This window comes from Sceloporus occidentalis, unplaced genomic scaffold (genome assembly GCF_023333645.1).
Source record: "Sceloporus occidentalis isolate IW3139 unplaced genomic scaffold, rSceOcc1.0.p SCAF_8, whole genome shotgun sequence".
Lineage (NCBI taxonomy): Eukaryota > Metazoa > Chordata > Lepidosauria > Squamata > Phrynosomatidae > Sceloporus > Sceloporus occidentalis.
The window spans coordinates 11652223-11672935 of record NW_028316988.1 but is presented as its reverse complement, the minus strand read 5'-3'; the positions used below and the strand labels follow the sequence as shown (position 1 = coordinate 11672935).

At 46.3% G+C, this 20713-nt stretch overlaps 1 protein-coding gene and 1 long non-coding RNA gene across 2 annotated transcripts; one reads left to right on the top strand and one right to left on the bottom strand.

Moving 5' to 3' along the window:
• Nucleotides 1-3784: 3784 nt before the first annotated feature.
• On the bottom strand, nt 3785-7198 carry LOC149307914 (lipocalin-like). The gene is made up of 6 exons (XM_089536831.1): nt 7103-7198; nt 6064-6191; nt 5804-5868; nt 4877-4981; nt 4001-4101; nt 3785-3799 (listed from the first exon to the last, which is right to left on the bottom strand). The coding sequence occupies exons 1-6, from the start codon at nt 7196-7198 to the stop codon at nt 3785-3787; spliced, it is 510 nt and encodes a 169-aa protein (XP_089392957.1).
• Nucleotides 7199-16969: 9771 nt separating this feature from the next.
• Nucleotides 16970-19806, top strand: LOC149307913 (uncharacterized). Its single transcript, XR_016282081.1, has 4 exons — nt 16970-17047; nt 17300-17370; nt 17669-17779; nt 19404-19806. It is a non-coding gene; the product is annotated as an uncharacterized LOC149307913 (long non-coding RNA).
• Nucleotides 19807-20713: the final 907 nt, after the last annotated feature.

The window sequence follows — 20713 nt, the reverse complement described above, 5'->3', positions numbered from 1 at the left end:
TGAACCAGAGATGTTATTCTTTAAGGGATGAATTGCATGCATTGAACATCTTTCAGTGGCAGATTGCACCAATCTATGGAATATGACTCACTACCAGTCTAGAAAAGGATGAAAAGAAGAAGAATTGCACATCTTTGTGGATTCATGTTGCATCTCTGCAACATATAATAGACCATGATGCAAATAATAGACCATGATGCAAAATCTTGGCCGGTGCCTTTTTTGCATTGCAGAGGAAAGTTGAAGAAGAAGCAAGTCCTCTCTCTCTCTGCGTCTCAAGTCTAACATTTTTGGCTTTGGAGGAAGGAGACGATCCAACTCACCAGTCTTATATTTCCCTGGTTTCCCAGCAAACCTTAATACGACCGCGGTCTCTCTGCACTCCTGTCTGGAAAGAAAAGAAGGGATAAGGATGCTTCTGTGGAAGCCACATCTTGTGCCCCATATTCTGTGATGGAAAGGCAACAATGCTCATCATGTTCAAACATTACATTTACCTTATAGAGATAAGCAGTCATATGGTTGGATGGCCCAAAAAGAGTGATGCTATAGGACTGCTACACAACTCATGCAGAATTGCAACATTGTGGAACATGTGTCACAGACCAGGGATTATGGTGCAGTGCTCAATACACAATGCACCACTGCAATGCAAATGTAACTTTTGAACAGTATAGGATGTGCAACCTTAATGCAAAGGAGAGAAGGCATGACACAATTCACAATGCTCCGCTACAATGCAAAGTATGGGATGTGCCACTTCAGTATAAAGGAGAAAATGCACAAGTGCAACAGGTCAAACACCCCAGCCGCCATTTTGTGCCATGGAGGAAGGCAGAGGCCATGATGCAGAGGAACTTACTCAGGCATTTTTGAGCGTAAAACGAGGCCGCGCTCAGCCACAGACTCAATGGAGACGCGATAGGTTTGATGGCTGGTGGTGGCATGCTCATCCATCGCGACGCCTGTGGTGAACCAAGTGCCAAGGAACTGAGGAAAGGAAAGAGCTCATTATCCAGGAAGGCCATGGGATCACAAAGGGCCTTAGTCCTTAGTTGCATTGCACTCTCTTCTTTTTCACGGTTGACATGTCTATCCCTACTCTTTCCACATTCGGTCTACCTCTGGTACCATGTGTTTCTGCTAAAGAAGCAATGGCTTTCCTCATTTGTGGGGACACCTGTATTTACAATCAACCAAATGGAGTTTGGAAAAGCTAACTGCTCCCTAACTGTTAGGGAGAACAACGGAGCCACTTGCGAAGGCAAAGGAGCCCAGAAGAAAACCGTTTCCTAATGGATTTGATTCGTCAACCTCAATTTCCGGATGGATCCCACATGTCAGCCTCCCATTCGAATCCTGTAGCTCAGCGGAGAATCTACCTTTGGTTTGATCCCCCCTGGGTTTTTCACACTGGCTTTCTGGAGATCTCTGCTATGGCTCTGAATCCTATTCCGAACATGAGTTCAGAAGCTGGACAGCTCCAATCAAAACCGGAATGGCTCCAAAAGAGCCTGCCATGGAAATTGGTCATTTCCAGGACCCTCTCTGTGAGGAGTAGCCTTCCGGCTGTTACCTTCTCTTCATCAAAGTCCGGCTGAATGAGGAAAGCGGTGGCAAGCTTCAGCCAGCAGAAAGTGGCCAACGCACCACGCCAAAGAGAGCTCTTCATCTCTGCAGCCAGCTTCTCCAGTGGCTGACAGGGATTTACTCCAGAGCCACCTCCCTTTATAACCCTCTGTTTATGTCCCCAAAGTCCACAAAGGTCCTTCCACCTTGTTTCTGGAAAGCTATTTGCCTGGGAGGAGAGGACAATCTGGATGGCTTTGAGAAGCCGCTGTTCCGCCGATGAGCCTCTTTTCTGGAACAACTTGCCTTTCTGCAGGAACTCCACGGACATCGACCCGATCAGATATCCGCCCCATTGCAAAGTGTGGGAGAGGACCACGGTTCGCAATGAGGATTAGTAGCCATGTCAGCTATCTGGACCATGACCAAGTCCAGCACAAGGGCTTTTGAATGCGGCAAGATCAGGGCATCGCCGATGTTTTGGTCCCAAGTACGCCTCTGTCTGGGAAAACTGTATGTCCCAAGGGTTTAGTCACTGTATACACTCAAGTATAAGTCTAGAAATTTGGGGTCAAAAGATTAACCTCAAAAAAATTGGACTCGACTTATTCTTGGGTCGATGTAAATACTTATTTAAAAGAAGGAACCATCTCCTGGAGAAAAGCAAGAGTATAATACGTGAAGCGCTGACTCTCTCTACTCTCTCATCCATCCAGCCTTAAGAGTGAGTGCAAAGAGTTACATCTGCTGGGATTTTGTAACTTCTTTGACATGCTTTAGATCCTTTGCTATGTGCCCATAAATTTTACCCTCCACTTATTCACAGATCCTGGCAAAATCCATACTTTTGGCCCCAAACCTCGACTTAGACATGGAGTTGACTTATAGTGGAGTATCCAGGATACTCTGAGGGCCTGGAAATGCCAACCACAGTGAGCCTGATGGGATGAGCTTGTTCCCCCATAACTTTGCAATTCTGTGGGTTCCAACCTAAACTGGTCTTCCAGGAGCACATGAGTATGGCTGGGATACTACTAGTGGTGCCTTATGTACACTGAAGCTCCCTTCCAGAAGCAAGTGGACATTTTTACCAAAGGTCCACATTCAGTTCAAGTCTGCAGAATTGGAGTTGCACAGGCATTGACCTCAAGTCTGAAGGTGCCTTGTGCATGGATTGCATGTGGCAGATGGGCGAACATGCATGTTGGGTGGCACATGAGAGTGTGACTTGCCCAAGGACAGCCATTGGGTTTCCACAGCTGAGCGGGGATTCGAACCCTGGTCCTAGCCCAACACTTGCACCACTTGCATACACCATGCTGGCTCCCATTGGCAATGTGTTCTTCAAAGGAGGATTTGGCACCATTACCGCTTCTTAGGCTGAGAGTGTGTGACTTGCACAAGCAAGTGGGAACCGGAAAGCGGGGTAAATCGGGTGCTGGGTTTTAGTGTGAACTTTAAAGTCTGCGTGCGCAGTGACGAACCCTTGCCTCATTTGGATGAAGCTTTGGGTTGTGCCTTCTCATCCCATCCATTGTCTTAGGACTTGAATGGTTTCCTTGGACATCATAGAAAGAGAGACATAGAGCTCTGTGCTACTGGCTGATTGGGGATGATGGGAATTGGAAGATATTAAAACCACCCAGGCATTTGCTTTGTGTTTTGAGGTGGAAGTAAATGGGTAAATAACCACACAATTGCACAAAAGTGGTAATAATTGTATAGTGGCATTATGGCTAGATATTGCTTTATGAACTCTCTGCACTTGGACATCATTTCATTTCTGCAAATAACATCCAGTTAATGGGATGGATGGATGGATGGATGGATGGATGGATGGATGGATAGATAGATAGATAGATAGATAGATAGATAGATAGATAGATAAGACAAGCAAATGAAGAAAGGATTTCCATCTGGCTTCAAATATTTTATTCACCTTAGGATCGATAAGAGGCAGAATATAATCGATGCAATATAATTGATGGAATTGGTGGTGCTCTATTTTTCTCCCCGATTATTATTCAACAGATTTGAAAAGTTGTGGAGGATAAAAATAAATGGGAGGAAGGACCAGATGAACTGCAAAGATTTGGGGGTGTTTTTATTGTGGTTTGTTTTGTGTTGGGTTTTCTTCTTCTTGATGCTTTTGGCGAAGAGCGAGGAGCATTTCCCAGTAATTCTCCCAATTCTGGGAAATGCTCCGAAGCTGGATTCAACACCAAGATTCCTGCGGAAAGGAAAGGAAAAGGGTCATTGTATCAGAAAAGACACAACAAGGCAAAGCAAGATGGGGCAACACAATTTGTTGTTATGTGCCTTGAGGCATTGCATCCCAAAGCAGGGCTTGGGGGTTTCCAGACCTTCCACCATTTTGGATGGAGATGCTCCATTAAACCCAGTTGTCCTCCAAAATGGTTTCCTATGGTACCTGTTTGGAGAAGTAGACGATCCGGTTAGTAGGGAAGTCGAGACATTTGACGTAATATTCGAACTTGGCCTTCACTTCGTCGGAGACGTCTTCATGCCTGCCTTCGGTGCAAAATTGTGGCAAAGAAAGAGAGAAGGACGGAGAGTTAGACTCACCAAATACAGAATTTGGGCTCATTTCTCTTTTGCAAGGCTAAGACACAGGGATGGAGGAGGCATGGGACGCAGGGCAGGTTCACACAAACCATCATGACCTCCGCATTTTGCAAATGGAGACCAAGATGAAGGAGAGTCAAGACTGGAGAAGGTGCATCCGTTTGCTTTTGCCTGAGCCAACAGGGAAGAGCAGGATTCAGTCCCTTCAAAATGCTGTCCTTTTAAAAGCAAATAATTCTGTCCTTTTGAAAGCAATTAAAAGGAAGCCATTTCAAGGAGGTATGGCCATCAGTCCCTTCCTCTTTCCCCCGCTGAGTTAATGGATTGCAAGCGAATGTTGCATTTTGAGCTCATTTTGCAAAGAGGAGGAAGAAGAGAGAGAATCCGGGATGTTTTAAAAGCAGCGGAGAAAGTGGGATTGCAGAGGATTAAAGCAAAGCCAAATTAGGACATTGGACGATGATGATGATGATGACTGATGATCAATGATGATGATTTATAGCCCCGTGCAAATGTTAAAATTATAATCAAACTACCACTAGAATTAAAAGGAAGCAGTTTAAAGGAAGTATGGCCACCATTCCCACTCTCACCCTTCCACCCCTTTTCCCCTGCAGACTTTGGGTAAGTCCATTTGTGACTGCAGCTCCAGAATCCCCCAGCAAGTGCTGGGAGTTGCAGTCCCCCAAACGGAGCCAGTTTCGCCGTCCCCGGCGCTTACTATAGAGGTTGAGAGTGTTGACTAAGTCTGTTTCGGTGCCCAGGATGCAGAAGCTGTCGTAATCGGTCTCGATGATGGTGATGGTGTTCCTCTGGGTCCCTGTATCTGGACCAGAAACAACATCCATATTAATATTAATATCCAGATTACTGTACAAAGTCCCAGTTGCTGCACATACAAAAATGTGTGTCTGTAAAAATGGGCTGGGCCTCCAAATCCAATTCTTCAGACACGTATTTCCAAGAAAATTCTCATTGCAATCTGGTAAAACATATTATTTGCAAGGAATTATTTGCACCCCCCTAAATGTCTAGTTTAGTGACCCATTATGCAGGACAGGGATTGCAAATTAGATCAGTTGGTGTTTGCATTGCTAAGGCTGCATCCGCATTGCATAAATTATCCATCATCATTGTAAGGAACCGTCATGGCTCCTTGCAATGGGATTCTGGGAATTGTAGTTTTGTGAGGCAGCCAGCCTTCTCTGTCTGTGAGCTCCGGAGCCACAAGAAACTATACATCCCATAGAGCCATGGCAGCTAAAATGGTGTCAGACTGGGTGGTTTCTGCAGTCTGGATGCAGCCTAAGACAGTGACTTTTCACAAAATCCCATTGCATGGAGCCACGGCAGTTAAAGTGGTGTCAAACTGGGTTCTTTTTTCCGTCTGGATGCACAAAATCCCATTGCAAGGAGTCATGGTGGTTAGATGCAGCCCATTCCCAAAGCAACCACTGAGTAATAACATGGACATCCTTGCTTTAGTAAAAAGGAGTTAAACACACTTTTTGCAAATGTTCAAAAGATTGTTTCCCTTTTGGAAGAGGAACCCAAGGCCCCATTATTTTCCCATTCAAAAGCCATCAAGAAGAGCAACCATCCTCTCCCCCAAATGCAAAGAGCGAAAGCCAAACGCAGGCCCACTTACCCCGGATGTACTTTCCAGGCTTCTCTTCCACGAGTAAATTGAATTGTATTTTGGCACAACTGTCCCTGCAAAGCAAAGACAGTGACATTGCAACACACACACAAATCGCCTTGAAAAGTTGCAAGGGCATCCAACACCCACAAAAAGCAGTGATACTTTTATTGGGACAAACACAGTGACACCAAATCAATAATGCATCGAGGATTGAATAGATCCAGAGGGAAGGAAGGCCCACATCCATAGGGCGAGCTGAAACTTACTCGGGCTTTTCCACTGTGATGCCCAGCTCTCCGCTTTCCTCCAGCTCCACCGTAACGAGGTGGCTGTACGTGTTCTTTACTCCACCTCCTTTCACGCTTATGCCGATGGTGTACCATTTCCCAACAAACTTGAAAAGAGAGGAGAGTTTGTTATGATGCAGAGAGGCCATCCTCCTTTAGGGACCTGCCTGGTTCTTCTGGGACCTTCTGGAGAGGACCTTCCTCTCTCTGTCCTAACACTTCCATCACTGGGATGTTTAGTAGGAAAGGACAAGGTCTTCTCGGTGGTGGCTCCCAAGACCTGGAAATCCCTTTCCAGGGAGAGTCTGTCCTTGCTTTCTGCAAATAGGTGAAGACCTTTATGTTCTGAAGACTGATTGTTTGGACCGGACAACCCTTGTACAAGGTGTTGAGTGTTCTATTTATTGTTTTGCAGTGCTCTTCTTGTGGCAACTTTATGAAATTCATGATTGCTGCTGTTGTTGTTGTGTGCCTTCCATCCTGACTTATGAAGACCCTAAAGTAAGCCAGCATGTCATAAGAATTTGAGTGTTGAACTATGACTCTGGAGACTAGGGTTCAATTCTCAGCTTGGCCATGAAACCCATTGGGTGACCTTAAGCAAGTCATACTCTCTCAGCCTTGGAGGAAAGCAATGGCAAACCTCCTCGGAGCAATCTTGCCAAGGAAACCCTATGAAAGGGTCTCCATAAGTCTGGAACCAAAACACACAACAACAACAACAACTACTACTACTACTACTACTACTACCATCAGGCTTCCAAAGAGAGCTTGTTCCACATTTGGGGTCCCAAAACTCAGAAGGGCCTGATGGCTTCCAATGCAATTTACTGACCTCAGTGAAGGACCCCAAAGAAACAGCCCTCCATCCTCAGGTTGAACCCTAAAGGTTGAACCCCAGGAGTCAAAAATGCATCTTTGCTTCCAAATCCCAAATCCTGTTCCTGGGAAAGTCAAGGGGGATTTATGCCTCTTTGGTTGGGGATCCTGGCCCCCAAGGACCCTTCCCCTTTCTTACCTTGTCAGCCTTAAACTGAGGTTGGGTGAGGAAGGCGGATGCGATGCGAAGAAAGCCAAATCCAAGCAGCGCACGGCTCCAGCGCACGCTGTTCATCGTTGCAAACATCTGCAGGTGTTTCGTGACGGTCAGCGAGGAGGCCCTCCACTGCCACCCCTCTTTATAACCTCCCTTTTATAGCCTTCCCCAAAGTTCATGCAAGTGCCTCCGTCCCGTGTTTGGAAATTCAATTCCTGGGGGTTGCAAGAAGGAGGAGAGAAACAGGATTGCTTTGAGAAGCCGTTTGTTCCATCTCCTCCGGAACATGCTGCCTTCTGAGGGAACTCCGAGGACATCTTCCAGATCAGATATGTTCCCTCTTGCAAAAGGCGTCATGATGGACGGAGGTTCAATGTGAGACCCAGCGCCAAGTTTTTATCTGGGCTGCGATCAAAAGCTCCTAAGAGACTTTGGACGTGGGACGATCCGGACCACATCAAAGACTTGCTCCAAGTATCTTTGGGAGCATCCAAACACTGGTTGCCAAATACAATCTAGGTCCCACTTTTGTCCCCAATTCGGTCCCAAAGCAGCTAAAAACACCGGTTAAAATGGCAAAAACATATATGTGGTTCAAAAGATACTGAATTTTAGACACAACAAGGGAATCCTAACCAGGGAGCCCATGGACCAGGATTTTACTATTTGGCATTTATACTACCTCCAACAATGGAAAAACATGTTTAAAAATAATAATACTGGGACCGCATTTGGCTTGCTTTTCCTAAAAACAGCACCGAAATGTTTTCCAAATGCTGCCAGCCACAGATGCTGGTGAAGTGTCAGCAATAGATTCTTCTAGAGCAGGGGTAGGCAACCTTTTTGAGCCGGGGGCCGGGTTGCTGTCCCTCAGACAACTGGGGGGCCGAAGCCAAAAAATAAATAATTAAATATTTTTTTAAAAAATAAATAAATAAATAAATAAACCAGGACAAATGTAGGACAAAAATTTCAAGTGGAGGATACTTTTTTTAAAATATGGAGGACATGCTAAAAAATTTGCTGATTTTTAAAAAAATGTTAATATAAATGCATGTTTTGGAGGCTTCTATAGACAATTGCCCCCCTTGCCTGCCACTTGCCCCCCTTTGCCCGCCTCCTCCTGATAGGCCAAAGGCTCCGGCTAGGCTTGCCATATCCCGCCTGGGGGCGGAACTTTCCTGGTTTGGGGCGGGGCCACACAGTCCCACCCCGGTTTGGCCCCTCCCCAGGACCTCCCCCCCCAGCAAGGCCCTGGAGGCAGCTCCAGCCCTCCCCATGGCTGTGTGCCACCCTCCCCACCTCCCTGCCTGACTTAAGGCTAGAGAGCAGGTCTTAAAGACATCTGCCACTCAGAGCTATTGCCAGCCCACTTGGTATATATACCCTGCAAGAGGCATTACTTTCAGGTTACAGTGAGCAAAGAAAAAAGGCCATCAATCGTTCCTGTTTCCCTGGGAGTCTAAATGCCTCCTCATCTTTTAAATGCATAGCACTCAGTATTCTTGTAATTCTTTATCACAGGGTCGTTTTTGAGGCCCTAAACACCTTTCCTTGTAATATGCAAATTTCTCCCGAAGCTGACCAATGGGAAAGAAGCAATCAGCCCCCCTCCCCTTGGGTTGGTTTTCAAGGGCTTGGAAGGAAGAGATTTTGCCTTGCAAGTTGCTGGTAAATAATAGAAGGCTTTGGGGTAGCAAAGGCTGCAGAAATAGTTTGACCCCCCCCCCCCTTAAACATCCATGGCTCAGTGCTATGGGATTCTGGGAATTGTAGTTTCTTGTGGCACCAGAGCTCTTTTGACAAAAGGAGACTGAATGGAGGCGTTGCCTGGCTGGGGGCAGAGCCTCTTGCCAGCAGTGAGAAGGCTGCCATGATGAGGAAAAGCAGGGGCTCCTCTGGTGGTCCTGGCCACTTCCCTTCGCTCCCTCCCTCCTCCTCCTCCTCCTCCTCCTCCTCTCAAAGCTCATTCACACTCCCTGACTTTTCTCTCCCCCCCCCCCTGCACTTTGAGACCCCTTTAACTGCCAAAGCTCAATGCTCTGGAATTCTGGGGTCTGTGAGGCATTTGGCCTTCTCTGTCAGAGAGCTCTGGTGCCACAATAAACTACAATTCCCAGGATTCCATAGCACTGAGCCCTGGCAGTCCAAGCAGTGTGTTTTGGACACAGAGATCCTCCAAATGAATCCAGTCCCTAACTTTTATATCTCTCACACACACTGCAGGAATAATAACCCACTTTGAGACTGCTTTAACTCAGTGCTAGGGAATCCTGGGAATGCGAGTGTTTGGGAGACAGTGATGGCTCTGAGGCCACAATAGACTACAATTCCCAGGATTCCCCAGCACTGAGCAGTCTCAAACTGGACCATTCCCTCAGTGTGGATGCACCTGGGGAGGAATTCTGGGCACTGCAGTTCAACTACGTTTGGAGGGTTATGGGACTCCCTGTCAGAGATAGCTCTGGGGCCACAATGTACCACAATTCCCAGCATTCCCCAGCACTAACCCAGGACAGTTAAGTCACTCTCAAACTGGATTATTTCCTCAGTGTGGATGCAGCTTTGGTGAGGAACTCTGGGCATTTCAGTCCAGCATTGTTTTATTTCTGCAGTGTATTTTGGACCAGAGACAAGGTGACCAGACATCCTCCTCCTTTTCCAGGACATGTCCTCTTCTGTCAAATTTCAAAAGGTCCTCCATTTGGATCATGGCTAAGAAGCATGGATTTATAAGTACATGGGTGTTTTTAGCTTTTATTTTTGGCCATGTCCTACATTTTTTTTGCTTGGGTGCCCTACATTTTGGGGTGAGGGCATTGGTCACCTTGGTCAGAGAGCTTTCCAGGGGTTAACTGCCATTCTGCTGTGGTGCTGGAACAAACCACCATTCCCAGAATTCCATAGCATTCAGGCAAGACAGTTAAAGTGGTCTCAAACCAGATTATTTCTCCAGTGTAGATGCAGCCCAAGCCTTTTGCCTCTCTTATGCCTGAGATTTCAAAGCCCAGCCTTGGCACCACAACAAACTACAAATCCCAGGATTCCATAGGATGGAGCGATGAGAGTGAAAGCAGTGTGGCAGCAGCCTAAGTGTGCTTAATGCAGTTCTTAACATGGTGCACCTCTTGCCTACAGAGTGTCACAAGACTTTTTTGTTTAACAACTTGTACCCATTAACTCCATTTCATGTCTCCTTTATTTAGTGGGGAGGAATACAGACAAAACAAGTCAAAATGAAGAAAAACCAAAGTCCCTTGACCAAAGGGTTTGGTTGTGGAATAAGCCTCTGAAATATGCAAGAGGCAATGTTAAAGCCATGTTCAATGCTCAAATGTGCTGTTTGGAATGGGGAGAGGGGGGTGGCCAGAAAGGGAAGTACATTTCCGTGATCTGTCTACGAATAATGTCAAAATGTCCTCCATTTTGATCATGCCTAAGAAACATGGATTTATATTAACATTTCTAAAAAAGCCTCAATTTTTTGTGTGTCCTCCATTTTTTAAAAATGTGTCCTACATTTGAAAATGTTGTCCTGCATTTGTCCTACATTTGTCCCGGTTTGGAGGTCCTCACTTATGGCAACCCTAGCTCCGGCGGGAATCGGCGGCAGGACCGGGCTGGGGCCGGTCCCAAGGCCTTGCCGGGCCGCATCCGGCCCCCGCGTGCCGCAGGTTGCCTACCCCTGTTCTAGAGCATGGCCACATGGCCTGAAAAACCCAAAGAAAACAATTAGAGAACTGCAAAACTGAAAGTGTCCTCTGCCTGACGAAAGGGGCTTCTGGCCTTGCAAAGGATGGAGACAACCTAAATCATGTTTTCTGGACTTCAAGGTGCTTCGTCTCCCAGCATCCGCATGGACTTTGCCTGCATAGATATGCTGCATGTCATCTTCATTCAGACCTACTAGACAAAAATGCAAAATGCAGACCAGTCACACTGTCGTATTTTAATGCCTTTGTTTGATGAATTCCCCATAACTGGTTTCAGTGTTTTGTCATTTTAGCTTGCCCTGCTATGGCTTTTGAGGTGTTGTGACTCTCCGTTGGAAATGGAGACGCTTCTTCTGCGAAGGACCAGAATGAGTTAATGGATGCCCAGGAGGAATATATTATTGAAATATGCCTTGGGCTGCCTCCCCCTTTTCTCCCTCCGAAGGTTGGTGGGAAGCCCAGGGCATGGGACCGGATCCCAAAATACCTCCTTGGCCTCGGTGCCAAAGGGCCATGATGGTCACATTGTGTCCTGGAGGAGTGCTTTTAGATCAGGAAGGCCAGGGAGAAAGGCGTTCCCTTCTTCCCCATTTTGGATGCTCCCTCCATATAACAGCCCAAACCCAAGAGATTTGCTCAGAGGAACCTGGAAGGAAGGAAGAGAAGCGGAGAGATCTGCACCTGTCTCCCTGGCCTTTCCAGAGACGTCTCGGGTGGATTGTGGCCACAATGAGGACCCTGGGGCTGAACATCCTCTGGGTGTTTGCAGGCAACCTTTGCGCTGCTGCTAAGATTCCTGTGAAGCCGCATTTTAAGTCCACAGGGGTAATGCCAAGGAGGGTCTCTGAATTGGGGCGGGTGAGAATATAAAGTGCTATAAAGGGCAACAGAGGGCAGGGTGCAAATTGCCAAACACTAAAGAGCACATGTTTTTTAGAAATATGGTGAGCCCTTGATCTATCTGCTGGGGTTCAGCTCCAGGACCCTCCATGGATACCAAGATCCCTCCATGCTCAGGTCCCATTAGATACAGCAGAGCAGTGCAATGGTGACCCTTGTCTAAAATGATAAAGACCTTGGATTTGGGTGAAGGTGGCAGTGGACCTCCAAGTCTTCTTGGACTGCAGCTCCTAGCCTTCGTCGCTTGTGGCTACACTGGGGAGGGGGCTGATGGGAACTGTAATCTCAACGTCGGGAGGGTGGCATAACTCCCGCATCTAGTTGGACCTCTTCTAACCAGAGGACTCTCCTTAGATAAGCCTTCAGAGGGAGGATGGTCCTCTGTAAATTAGGACACAGGACCCCCTGCTCCCCCAAAGGGCCACTAAAAGAGGGTCTGCCTTGGCCTTAGGGTGTTCCATGTGGGATGGCGGTCCACCTGACAAAGCTATGCTCCCTCTTCCAGCTTCTGGGGACGTGGTATTCCATTGCGCTGGTCACGACGTATCGAGACCAGGAGTACCTTTTCGTCGTGCAAAGGGTCATCTCGTCCAGGCCGCCACATGACTTGACCGTTGAGTTTACCTACATTGGGTAAGTGCCTTTGTCTGGCTTCCGCAGTTTCCTTCCTTTGGGGAAGCATCAAGGAAGGTTTGTCTTGTCCTCTTTGGGAACCACATTCTGACCATGTCCTTCCTTCCTTCCTTCCTCTCTCCCTTTTCCTTTCTTCTTTCTTCCCCTTCCTTTCCCTTTATTTTTGGAAGACCCCAGCCTAAGTCTTCCTAACTCTGGGCTGAAGAAAGCCCACTTTCGGCTCCCAAAAGGCGACCCAAAAGGCTTTCCATTTGGGCCAAGCGTGGTCTTTGATAAAGAAAATCTTATCATTTGTTTCTTTGCAGTGAAAACGAGTGCGTTGTCGAATCTGCTGAATTTCGGCACACTGAGACTCCGGGTCGGTTCACCACTGAGTGTAAGTATGGGATATTCCCCTCCCTTTAAATTTCGGCATCACTGCCTTGATCTCTACCTGTTTCCTGTGATACCAAAAACTAAGCAGGGTCAGATTTGGACGGTCCTTGGCTGGGAGACTATTGAGAGGAGAGATCAGGGGTCTCCAAGTCAGGCGAGAATAAATCCCAAATCTATTTGGTTTTTCTGTATTATGTCCGTTTTAGTTTTGGGGATACATAGGAAGAAGGTCTGCTTGCTTGTTCTTCTGGGTCATTTATGGTTCTCTTCCCATTTACATTTCAAGGTTACGACCCTCTACTCGACGGCTACAATGTTAGCTTCGTGGACACAGACTATAAGAAATACAACATTTTTCACATCGAAAAGGAGGGGAAGAGCATCCTCTTTCTGGAAGGTACGTTTTCATGGATGGTGTTTTGGGTTGCGCAGAATGAAGCGGCCAAATCTGGGGATTTAAAGATCCTGACGAATTCCCCCCAAAACAGCAGCAGCAACACCGACCCCTTGAACTTTCTCCTCCAAGAACCGTCAAATTCTCCCATTTCAACTATGGGTCCGGCACGGTTTCCCCCATTGGCAATGAGGAACACTAATAGTCTTTCCCTAGTTCCTTTGATGCTTTCATTCCTGGCTTCAGTCCAGTTGCCATTCCCAATGAGAAGCCAGCCATGGCATCAAGGGGAACATGGTTTCATGTCAGTTTGGTTGATCCCAACTCCTTCTCTGTTTCTACAGCCAGAAGTGACAGAGTTTCGCCTGCAATAAGAATGAGGTTCAAAAAATGGGCCTTCGCTTTGGGATTCGCATTGGAGAGGATCATCAACGTACCCCAAAATGGTAAGAGGAGATGGTGCTGTGGGTCCCTACCCCTTCCTGATCTGATGATGCAAATAAGAGATGCCTGTCTGAGAGGTTTATGGTCTGTGCAGAAGCAGAGTCATGCGGACGGTGGCATCCCAAATGCATGGCACACGGTGTGTGCAGGGGCTCTCTGTACTTTGGATACAGAGAGTTGCATGTCCCATGGTGCAGTGCATGTGCTTGCATGTAATTGGTTGCACATTGAGTCCCACAATCCACTTGCGGGGTGGCATTGCGCATCCATTGGTGACCTGACCATGACCTGAACCCAAAGGAGATCTCCCTGCAATAATTTATCTCTCTTTCCTTCCACAGAATTCTGCTTTCTGGATAAAACATTATGGTAGTCTATATACAAGATTACTGTCGTCTATATAAAAGAAGCGCAGGAAGAGAGCTTCTGGTGGAAGGGAGGTCTTCCTAGAGTCCAAAATCCTTTTGCAATGAGGCCATGATTGGCAATCCTCCTGGATCCCTTGCTCTCGCCTTCGCCTTCGCTCCAACCTCTAGCAACCTCCTCTGAGGATTTTCCTTGGCAAGATTCATTCTTCAGAGCAGGTTTACAACTGCTGCCTTCCTTTGATGCTGAGAGAGTGTGACTTGTGGGATTTCAGGGCCGACAGGGGATTCGAACCCTGGTCCCCCAGAGTCCTACTGCAGCCTTCAAACCACAGCGCCATGTGCAATCCTCGTCCTTGTATTCCATATTGCCCATCCGTATCAAACCATCAAGAGTGTTGCATGGAGAATGGAAAGATCTCTCTCAGCCCTGGAAGTATAATAAATATAATTTACTAATATTATTATTATTATTACTATTATTATTATTTCAGTTACATGATCATAACAGATAAGTTCTTTAAACTTATTCAAAATCAAGGATAGCTGCATCTTAATTCAGCTTATTTTTAGATTATCTTGTCATTCAAAATCACATGAATAAAATTTTAACATACAAAAGAATAAATATAATTTGCAATGAATGTGTGTTTGTGGCATTCTGGGAAACGTTGTCCAAAGAGGAATTAATGGAGCAAAGACCTCTTCTTACATCTAATAAATTGATTCAGAAACTGCATCTTCTGTTTCTTGAATTCCTGATGGTGCATTTTAAAGTCCGTCCAAAGAGTTGGGAAAATGAGCATCGTGCCAAAAGGTACCTCTGTTTGGAACATTATTTAAGACGCATCCTCCATAGCAATGCCTCTTCATCCTCTTGGTCACCGTCCACCAAAAACAAGGGAATCACAGAATTGCAAGGGGTACCTCCAAAGGCAATCCAGCCCAGTCCCTTGCTAGGGCAGAGGCCCATAGCTACAACAGCCCTGGCAGATGGGCCACCCAGCATCTGATTAAATGCCTCCGACATTGAAGAACCCAACATCTCCCAAGGTAGTCTGCTCCAGTGCCAAAAGTAAGAACGATCCTAACACATTATTTTTAATAGCCTAAAGATATTGAAAGGTATTGTGTCAGTTTCATAACTGAGCAAATGTTACTGAATGGTATTTTGGATCAATGGTAGTTATGATTCGAGCAAGAATCGGTGTTCCATGCTCCAAGCAAAGCCCCCCTTTTTAAATGGTACTCTTTGTGTTCCTATCGATGGTGATTTTATTCAGAGGTTTCGTCATCAGCCCATAGGGAATTTCTTCCAGAGATCATACCTGAAAGCAATAACAGTAATCATCATCATCATCGTCGTCATCGTCATCATCATAGTCATCATCACTATCACCATCTCCTCCCTCTCTTCTCCTCCCCCAGAGAGTATAATCATAAACCTGATAATGCTTTTGCTTTTCTGTCCTGCCTTTCCTCCAATGCTTGATGCTTGATGCTCATGGATCCATGTGACGGTTGCACAAAACCCCCTTTTGAATGAATGGCAAGGGACTGCAATATTCCACAGCCCAACCCAGGCCCATGTATGCAATCCTGAGCCATGGACAAGTGTGCACCAATGCACAGAGATGCTTAATGTATGACCGTGCAAAATGGCGTCTGTGCAAGAAGGCACTTAGTGCACAACTTCTGACCTGAACATGGCCATTACTCTCACCAGCGGGAAAGCAATGCCTTCCTATGGAAAGCCAAGGTTGTTCTGAGCGGAGACACTTCTTCTGCAAAGGACCAGAATGAGTTAATGGATGCCCAGGAGAAATATATTATTCAGAAACGCCTTGGCTTGCCTCCCTTTTCTCCCTCCGAAGGTTGGTGGGAAGCCCAGGGAGTGGGACCGGATCCCAAAATACCTCCTTGGCCTCGGTGCCAAAGGGCCATGATGGTCACATTGTGTCCCGGAGGAGTCCTTTTAGATCAGGAAGGCCAGGGAGACAAGGCCTTCTGCGCATAAAGACTTGGCGTTCCCTTCCTCCCCATTTTGGACACTCCCTCCGTATAACAGCCAAAACCCAAGAGATTTGCTCAGAGGAACCTGAAGGGAAGGAAGAGAAGCAGAGAGATCTGCACCCGTCTCCCTGGCCTTTCCAGAGGCTTCTCTGGAGGATTGTGGCCACGATGAGGAGGACCCTGGGGCTGACCATCCTCTGGGCATTTGCAGGCAACCTTTGCGCCGCCGCTGAGATTCCCGTGAAGCCGCATTTTAAGTCCACATTGGTAATGCCTATTGGGGTGGGTGGGAATATAAAGTCTTATAAAGGGAACGGATAGCAGGGTGCAAATTGCCAAAGAAGAGTGCAAAAGGGCACATGGTTCTTAAAAATAGAGTGGGCCTTCAATGCATCTGCTGGGCTGCAGGACCCTTCATGGATACCAAAACCCAGCCATGCTCAGGTCCCATTATGTGCAACAGGGCAGAGTTGAATGGTTTCTCTTATATAAAATAGCATAAATCAAGGTTTACTTTTTTGGAATGTATATATGTACATAGGAATATTTTCAAGCCATGGATGGTTGAATCCAAGGATAAGGGATCTAGATTCTGTGGACATGGAGGACCAACTATTCTATGGGGACAACTGTAGAGAAGTAATGAGTAGAAGACCTGTTAGTAAGAGCTCCTTCAATTGTGGGATGTGGACTTAGTCCAGGGTCCAGGGGTGAAAGGCAGTTTCCGGATGACTCCAGGTTCTTCCCGTTCTTTCCCTTCAAGTTGGATTTCGACCAGAAGACCCCTTTTAACCAGAGGACTCTCCTTAGACAGACCTACAAAGGGAGGATGGTCCTCCATAAATTTGTACCCAGGACCCCCTGCTCCCCCATAGGGCCACTAAAAAGAGGGTCTGCTTTGGCCTTAGAGTATCCCATGTGGGATGGTGCTCCACCTGACAAAGCTATGCTCCTTCTTCCAGCTTATGGGGAAGTGGTTTCCCATTGCGCTGGTCACAGACTATGGGGGCATGGAGCACCTTTCAACCATGGGAAGGTTCATCTTGGCCATGCCGCCCCATGGCTTGACCGTGGACTTCGACTACATTGAGTAAGTGCCTTCAGATGCTTTCCGCAGATTGCTTCCTTTGGGAAACACATTCTGACCATTTCCTCCCTTCCGCCCTTCTTTTCCTCTTCTCTCCCTTTCCCTTTCCTTTCCCTTTATTTTTGGAAGACCCCAGCCTAAGTCTTCCTGAAGAAAGCCCACTTTTGGCTCCCAAAAGGCGACCCAAAAGACTTTCCATTTGGGCCAAGAGTGGTTTTTAAAACATAGGGACTTCTTATCATTTGTTTCTTTCAGAGACAAAGAATGCTATATAGAAATTGCTTACTTTTGGCACACTGAGAAGCCAGGCCAGTTCATAACTGAGAGTAAGTATGGCATATTCCCCTCCATTTAGATTTGGGCATCACTGCCTTGTCCTCTACCCGTTTCTTCTGATACCGAAAACTAAGCAGGGTCAGATTTGGACGGTCCTTGGGTGGGAGACAATTCAGAGGGGAGATCAGGGGTCTCCAAGTCGGGCGAGAATAAATCTCAAATCTATTTGGTTTTTCTGTATTATGTCTGTTTCAGTTTTGGGGATAAATAGGAAGAAGGTCTGCTTGCTTGTTCTTCTGGGACATCTTAAACGGTCTTTTATGGTTCTCTTTCAATTTACATTTCAAGGTTACGACAGTAAACTCAATGGCTACAAGGTTCACATCGTGGACACGAACTACGACGAATACAACATTTTCCACATGGGACGGGACGGGAAGAACACCCTCATTCTGGACGGTACGTTTTCACGGACGGTGCTATGGGTTGCGCAGAACGTTAATTATCCTGACGAATTTCCCCCAAAACAGCAGCAGCAACACCGACCACTTCAGTGGCCTAATGCATGATTAGAGAAGTCCCATTGACTCAATGGGAACTTGGGTTGGTCAACATATAATGTAGACTTGGTTGATTGCAATGGCCTAATACATGATTAGAGTAGACCCATTGACTCACTGGGAACTTGAGTTGGTCAACATATAATGTAGACTTCGTGGACTGCAGTGGCCTAATACATATTTAGAGTAGACCCATTGACTCAATGGGAACTTGGGTTGGTCAACATATAATGTAGACTTGGTTGATTGCAATGGCCTAATACATGATTAGAGTAGACCCATTGACTCACTGGGAACTTGAGTTGGTCAACATATAATGTAGACTTCGTGGACTGCAGTGGCCTAATACATATTTAGAGTAGACCCATTGACTCAATGGGAACTTGGGTTGGTCAACATATAATGTAGACTTGGTTGATTGCAATGGCCTAATACATATTTAGAGTAGACCCATTGACTCAATGGGAACTTGGGTTGGTCAACACATAATGTAGACTTGGTTGATTTCAATGGCCTAATACATATTTAGAGTAGACCCATTGACTCACTGGGAACTTGAGTTGGTCAACATATAATGTAGACTTCGTGGACTGCAGTGGCCTAATACATATTTAGAGTAGACCCATTGACTCAATGGGAACTTGGGTTGGTCAACATATAACATAGCCTTGGCTGATTTCAATGGTTGCACTCTAACTGGTACTCCCACTGAATCAATGGGAACTAGGTAAGTCAACCTTTATCTAACTTTGGTGGATTTCAATAGCCTAGATGACCATTCTGCCCTATTTTATACATGGACGTTGCATCTAACAAGTCATTGGGACTTGAGATAGAGTGTCTTGTCCAAGTCTTCCTTTGAACCCTGGATTTCAATGGCCCCTGAGTCCCCTGAGAGATATTTTCAGCCCATCTCAGTTCCCAGCATTTGGGTCCATCTGACGGTGGCTGCCATTTTGAATGCAACCCCTTCTCTGCTTCTAAAGCCACAGAGAACACGGTTTCAGCTGCAGTAAGACAGAAGTTTGAGGACTGGGCCTCGGCTTTGGGATTCTCAGTGGACAAGATCCTCAATGTACCCAATAATGGTAAGAGGAGACAGTGCTATGGGTCCCTACTCCTTTCTGATCTGATAATGGATTGATGTATTTATTTACTTATTTCATGCAAATAAGAGATGTTTGTGTTAGAGGCTTAAAGTCTGTGCAGAAGCAGAGTCATGCTGATGGTGACATCCCAAATACATGGCGCATGGTATGTGCAGAGGCTCTCTGTGCTTTGGATACGGAGAGTTGCATTTCCCATGGTGCACTGCATGTGTACGCATGTAATTGGCTGCACATCCAGTCCCACAATTCACTAGTAGGGTGAGTTGGGAAAAGAGCATGATGATGATGATGATGATGATGATGATGATGATGATGATGATGATGATGATATTGCACATCCATTGGTGACCTGACCATGATCTGAACCCAAAGGAGATCTTCCTGCAATAAGTGTTCTCTCTTTTCCTTCCACAGATTACTGCCATCAAGGTAAACAATACCTGTAGCCTATATACAAGATTACTGTTGTCTATATAAAAGAAGCTCAGGCTATTAAGTCCCAAGAGCTGCAGAAGAGAGCTTCTGGTGGAAGGGAGGTTTTCCTAGAGTCCAAAATCCTTTTGCAAAGAGGCCACGATCGGCAATCCTCCTGAGATCTCTTGCTCTTGCCTTCAGCTTCACTGAAACCTCCAGCAACCTCCTCTTAGGGTTTTCCTTGGCAAGATTCATTCTTCAGAGGAGGTTTACAACTGCTGCCTTCCTTTGAGGCTGAGAGAGTGTGACTTGTGGGATTTCAGGGCCAACAGGGGATTCGAACCCTGGTCCCCCAGAGTCCTACTGCAGCCTTCAAACCACGACGCAATGCGCAGTCTTTGCCCTTCTACTCAATATGGAAAGATGTCTCTTAGCTCTGGAAGTATAATAAACACAATGCACAATGTGTGTATGTTTATGGCATTCTTGGAAGCCTTACCCAAAGAGGTACCTGGGGTTTCCCCTCTTTCTAAGTTGTGGAAGATCACCCAAAGACTATCCAGGGCTGACCCTGCTTAGCTCCCAAGATCAGACAGGAACCGGTGCCCTTTGGGTACTTTTAGGGCACATAGAATACATAAGAATTAATTGTCTTTTTTTTGGTTTATTGTCATTCAATGGCTCTAAAAATTGCAAGAGAGATAGATGGGGGAAGTGACCAAAGTGTCTGGTTTGACTGGCAAATGTGGGACCGTCTCCCGCGTGACCCAAATGTTCTGGGGATGCTTCCATTCCTTGCTTGCATGTGAATCTTTAAAGCGCACATTGCAACCCCAACGGTTTCCTCATCTGGAAAAGCAGCAACTTCAGGGCCATATTCCTGGAAAGGGCTGTTTTTTAGGGTCTCCTCCTCTCCAACCCATTCCTTCACTTAGCATTGCAAGCCAGGCTGTTTGGGGTCCAAAAGTCAACCACACAAACAAAAAGGTTGTCTAAGGCTGTGCTTCATCTTCAACAAGGCACTCTGCAGGGCAAATAAGCCTTTTGGATGGCATCCGAAGAAAGGACTCTTGCAACCATCATTGGGAATGTTGCTTATTTTGGACTACAACTCCCATAGTGTATGGTCACAGTAATGGGATCCTAGGAACAGCAGGCCCAAAAAAGTAACTTCTGTGGTTGCACAACGTCTTCAAACACACACACACAGCCACAAACCTGCACACAAAGCACAGACTCGGTTTGGTCTTTTAATTCACTGTGAAGTACAGAGGCACAATAAAACAATAAAAAGGTGGTTGTTGCCATAC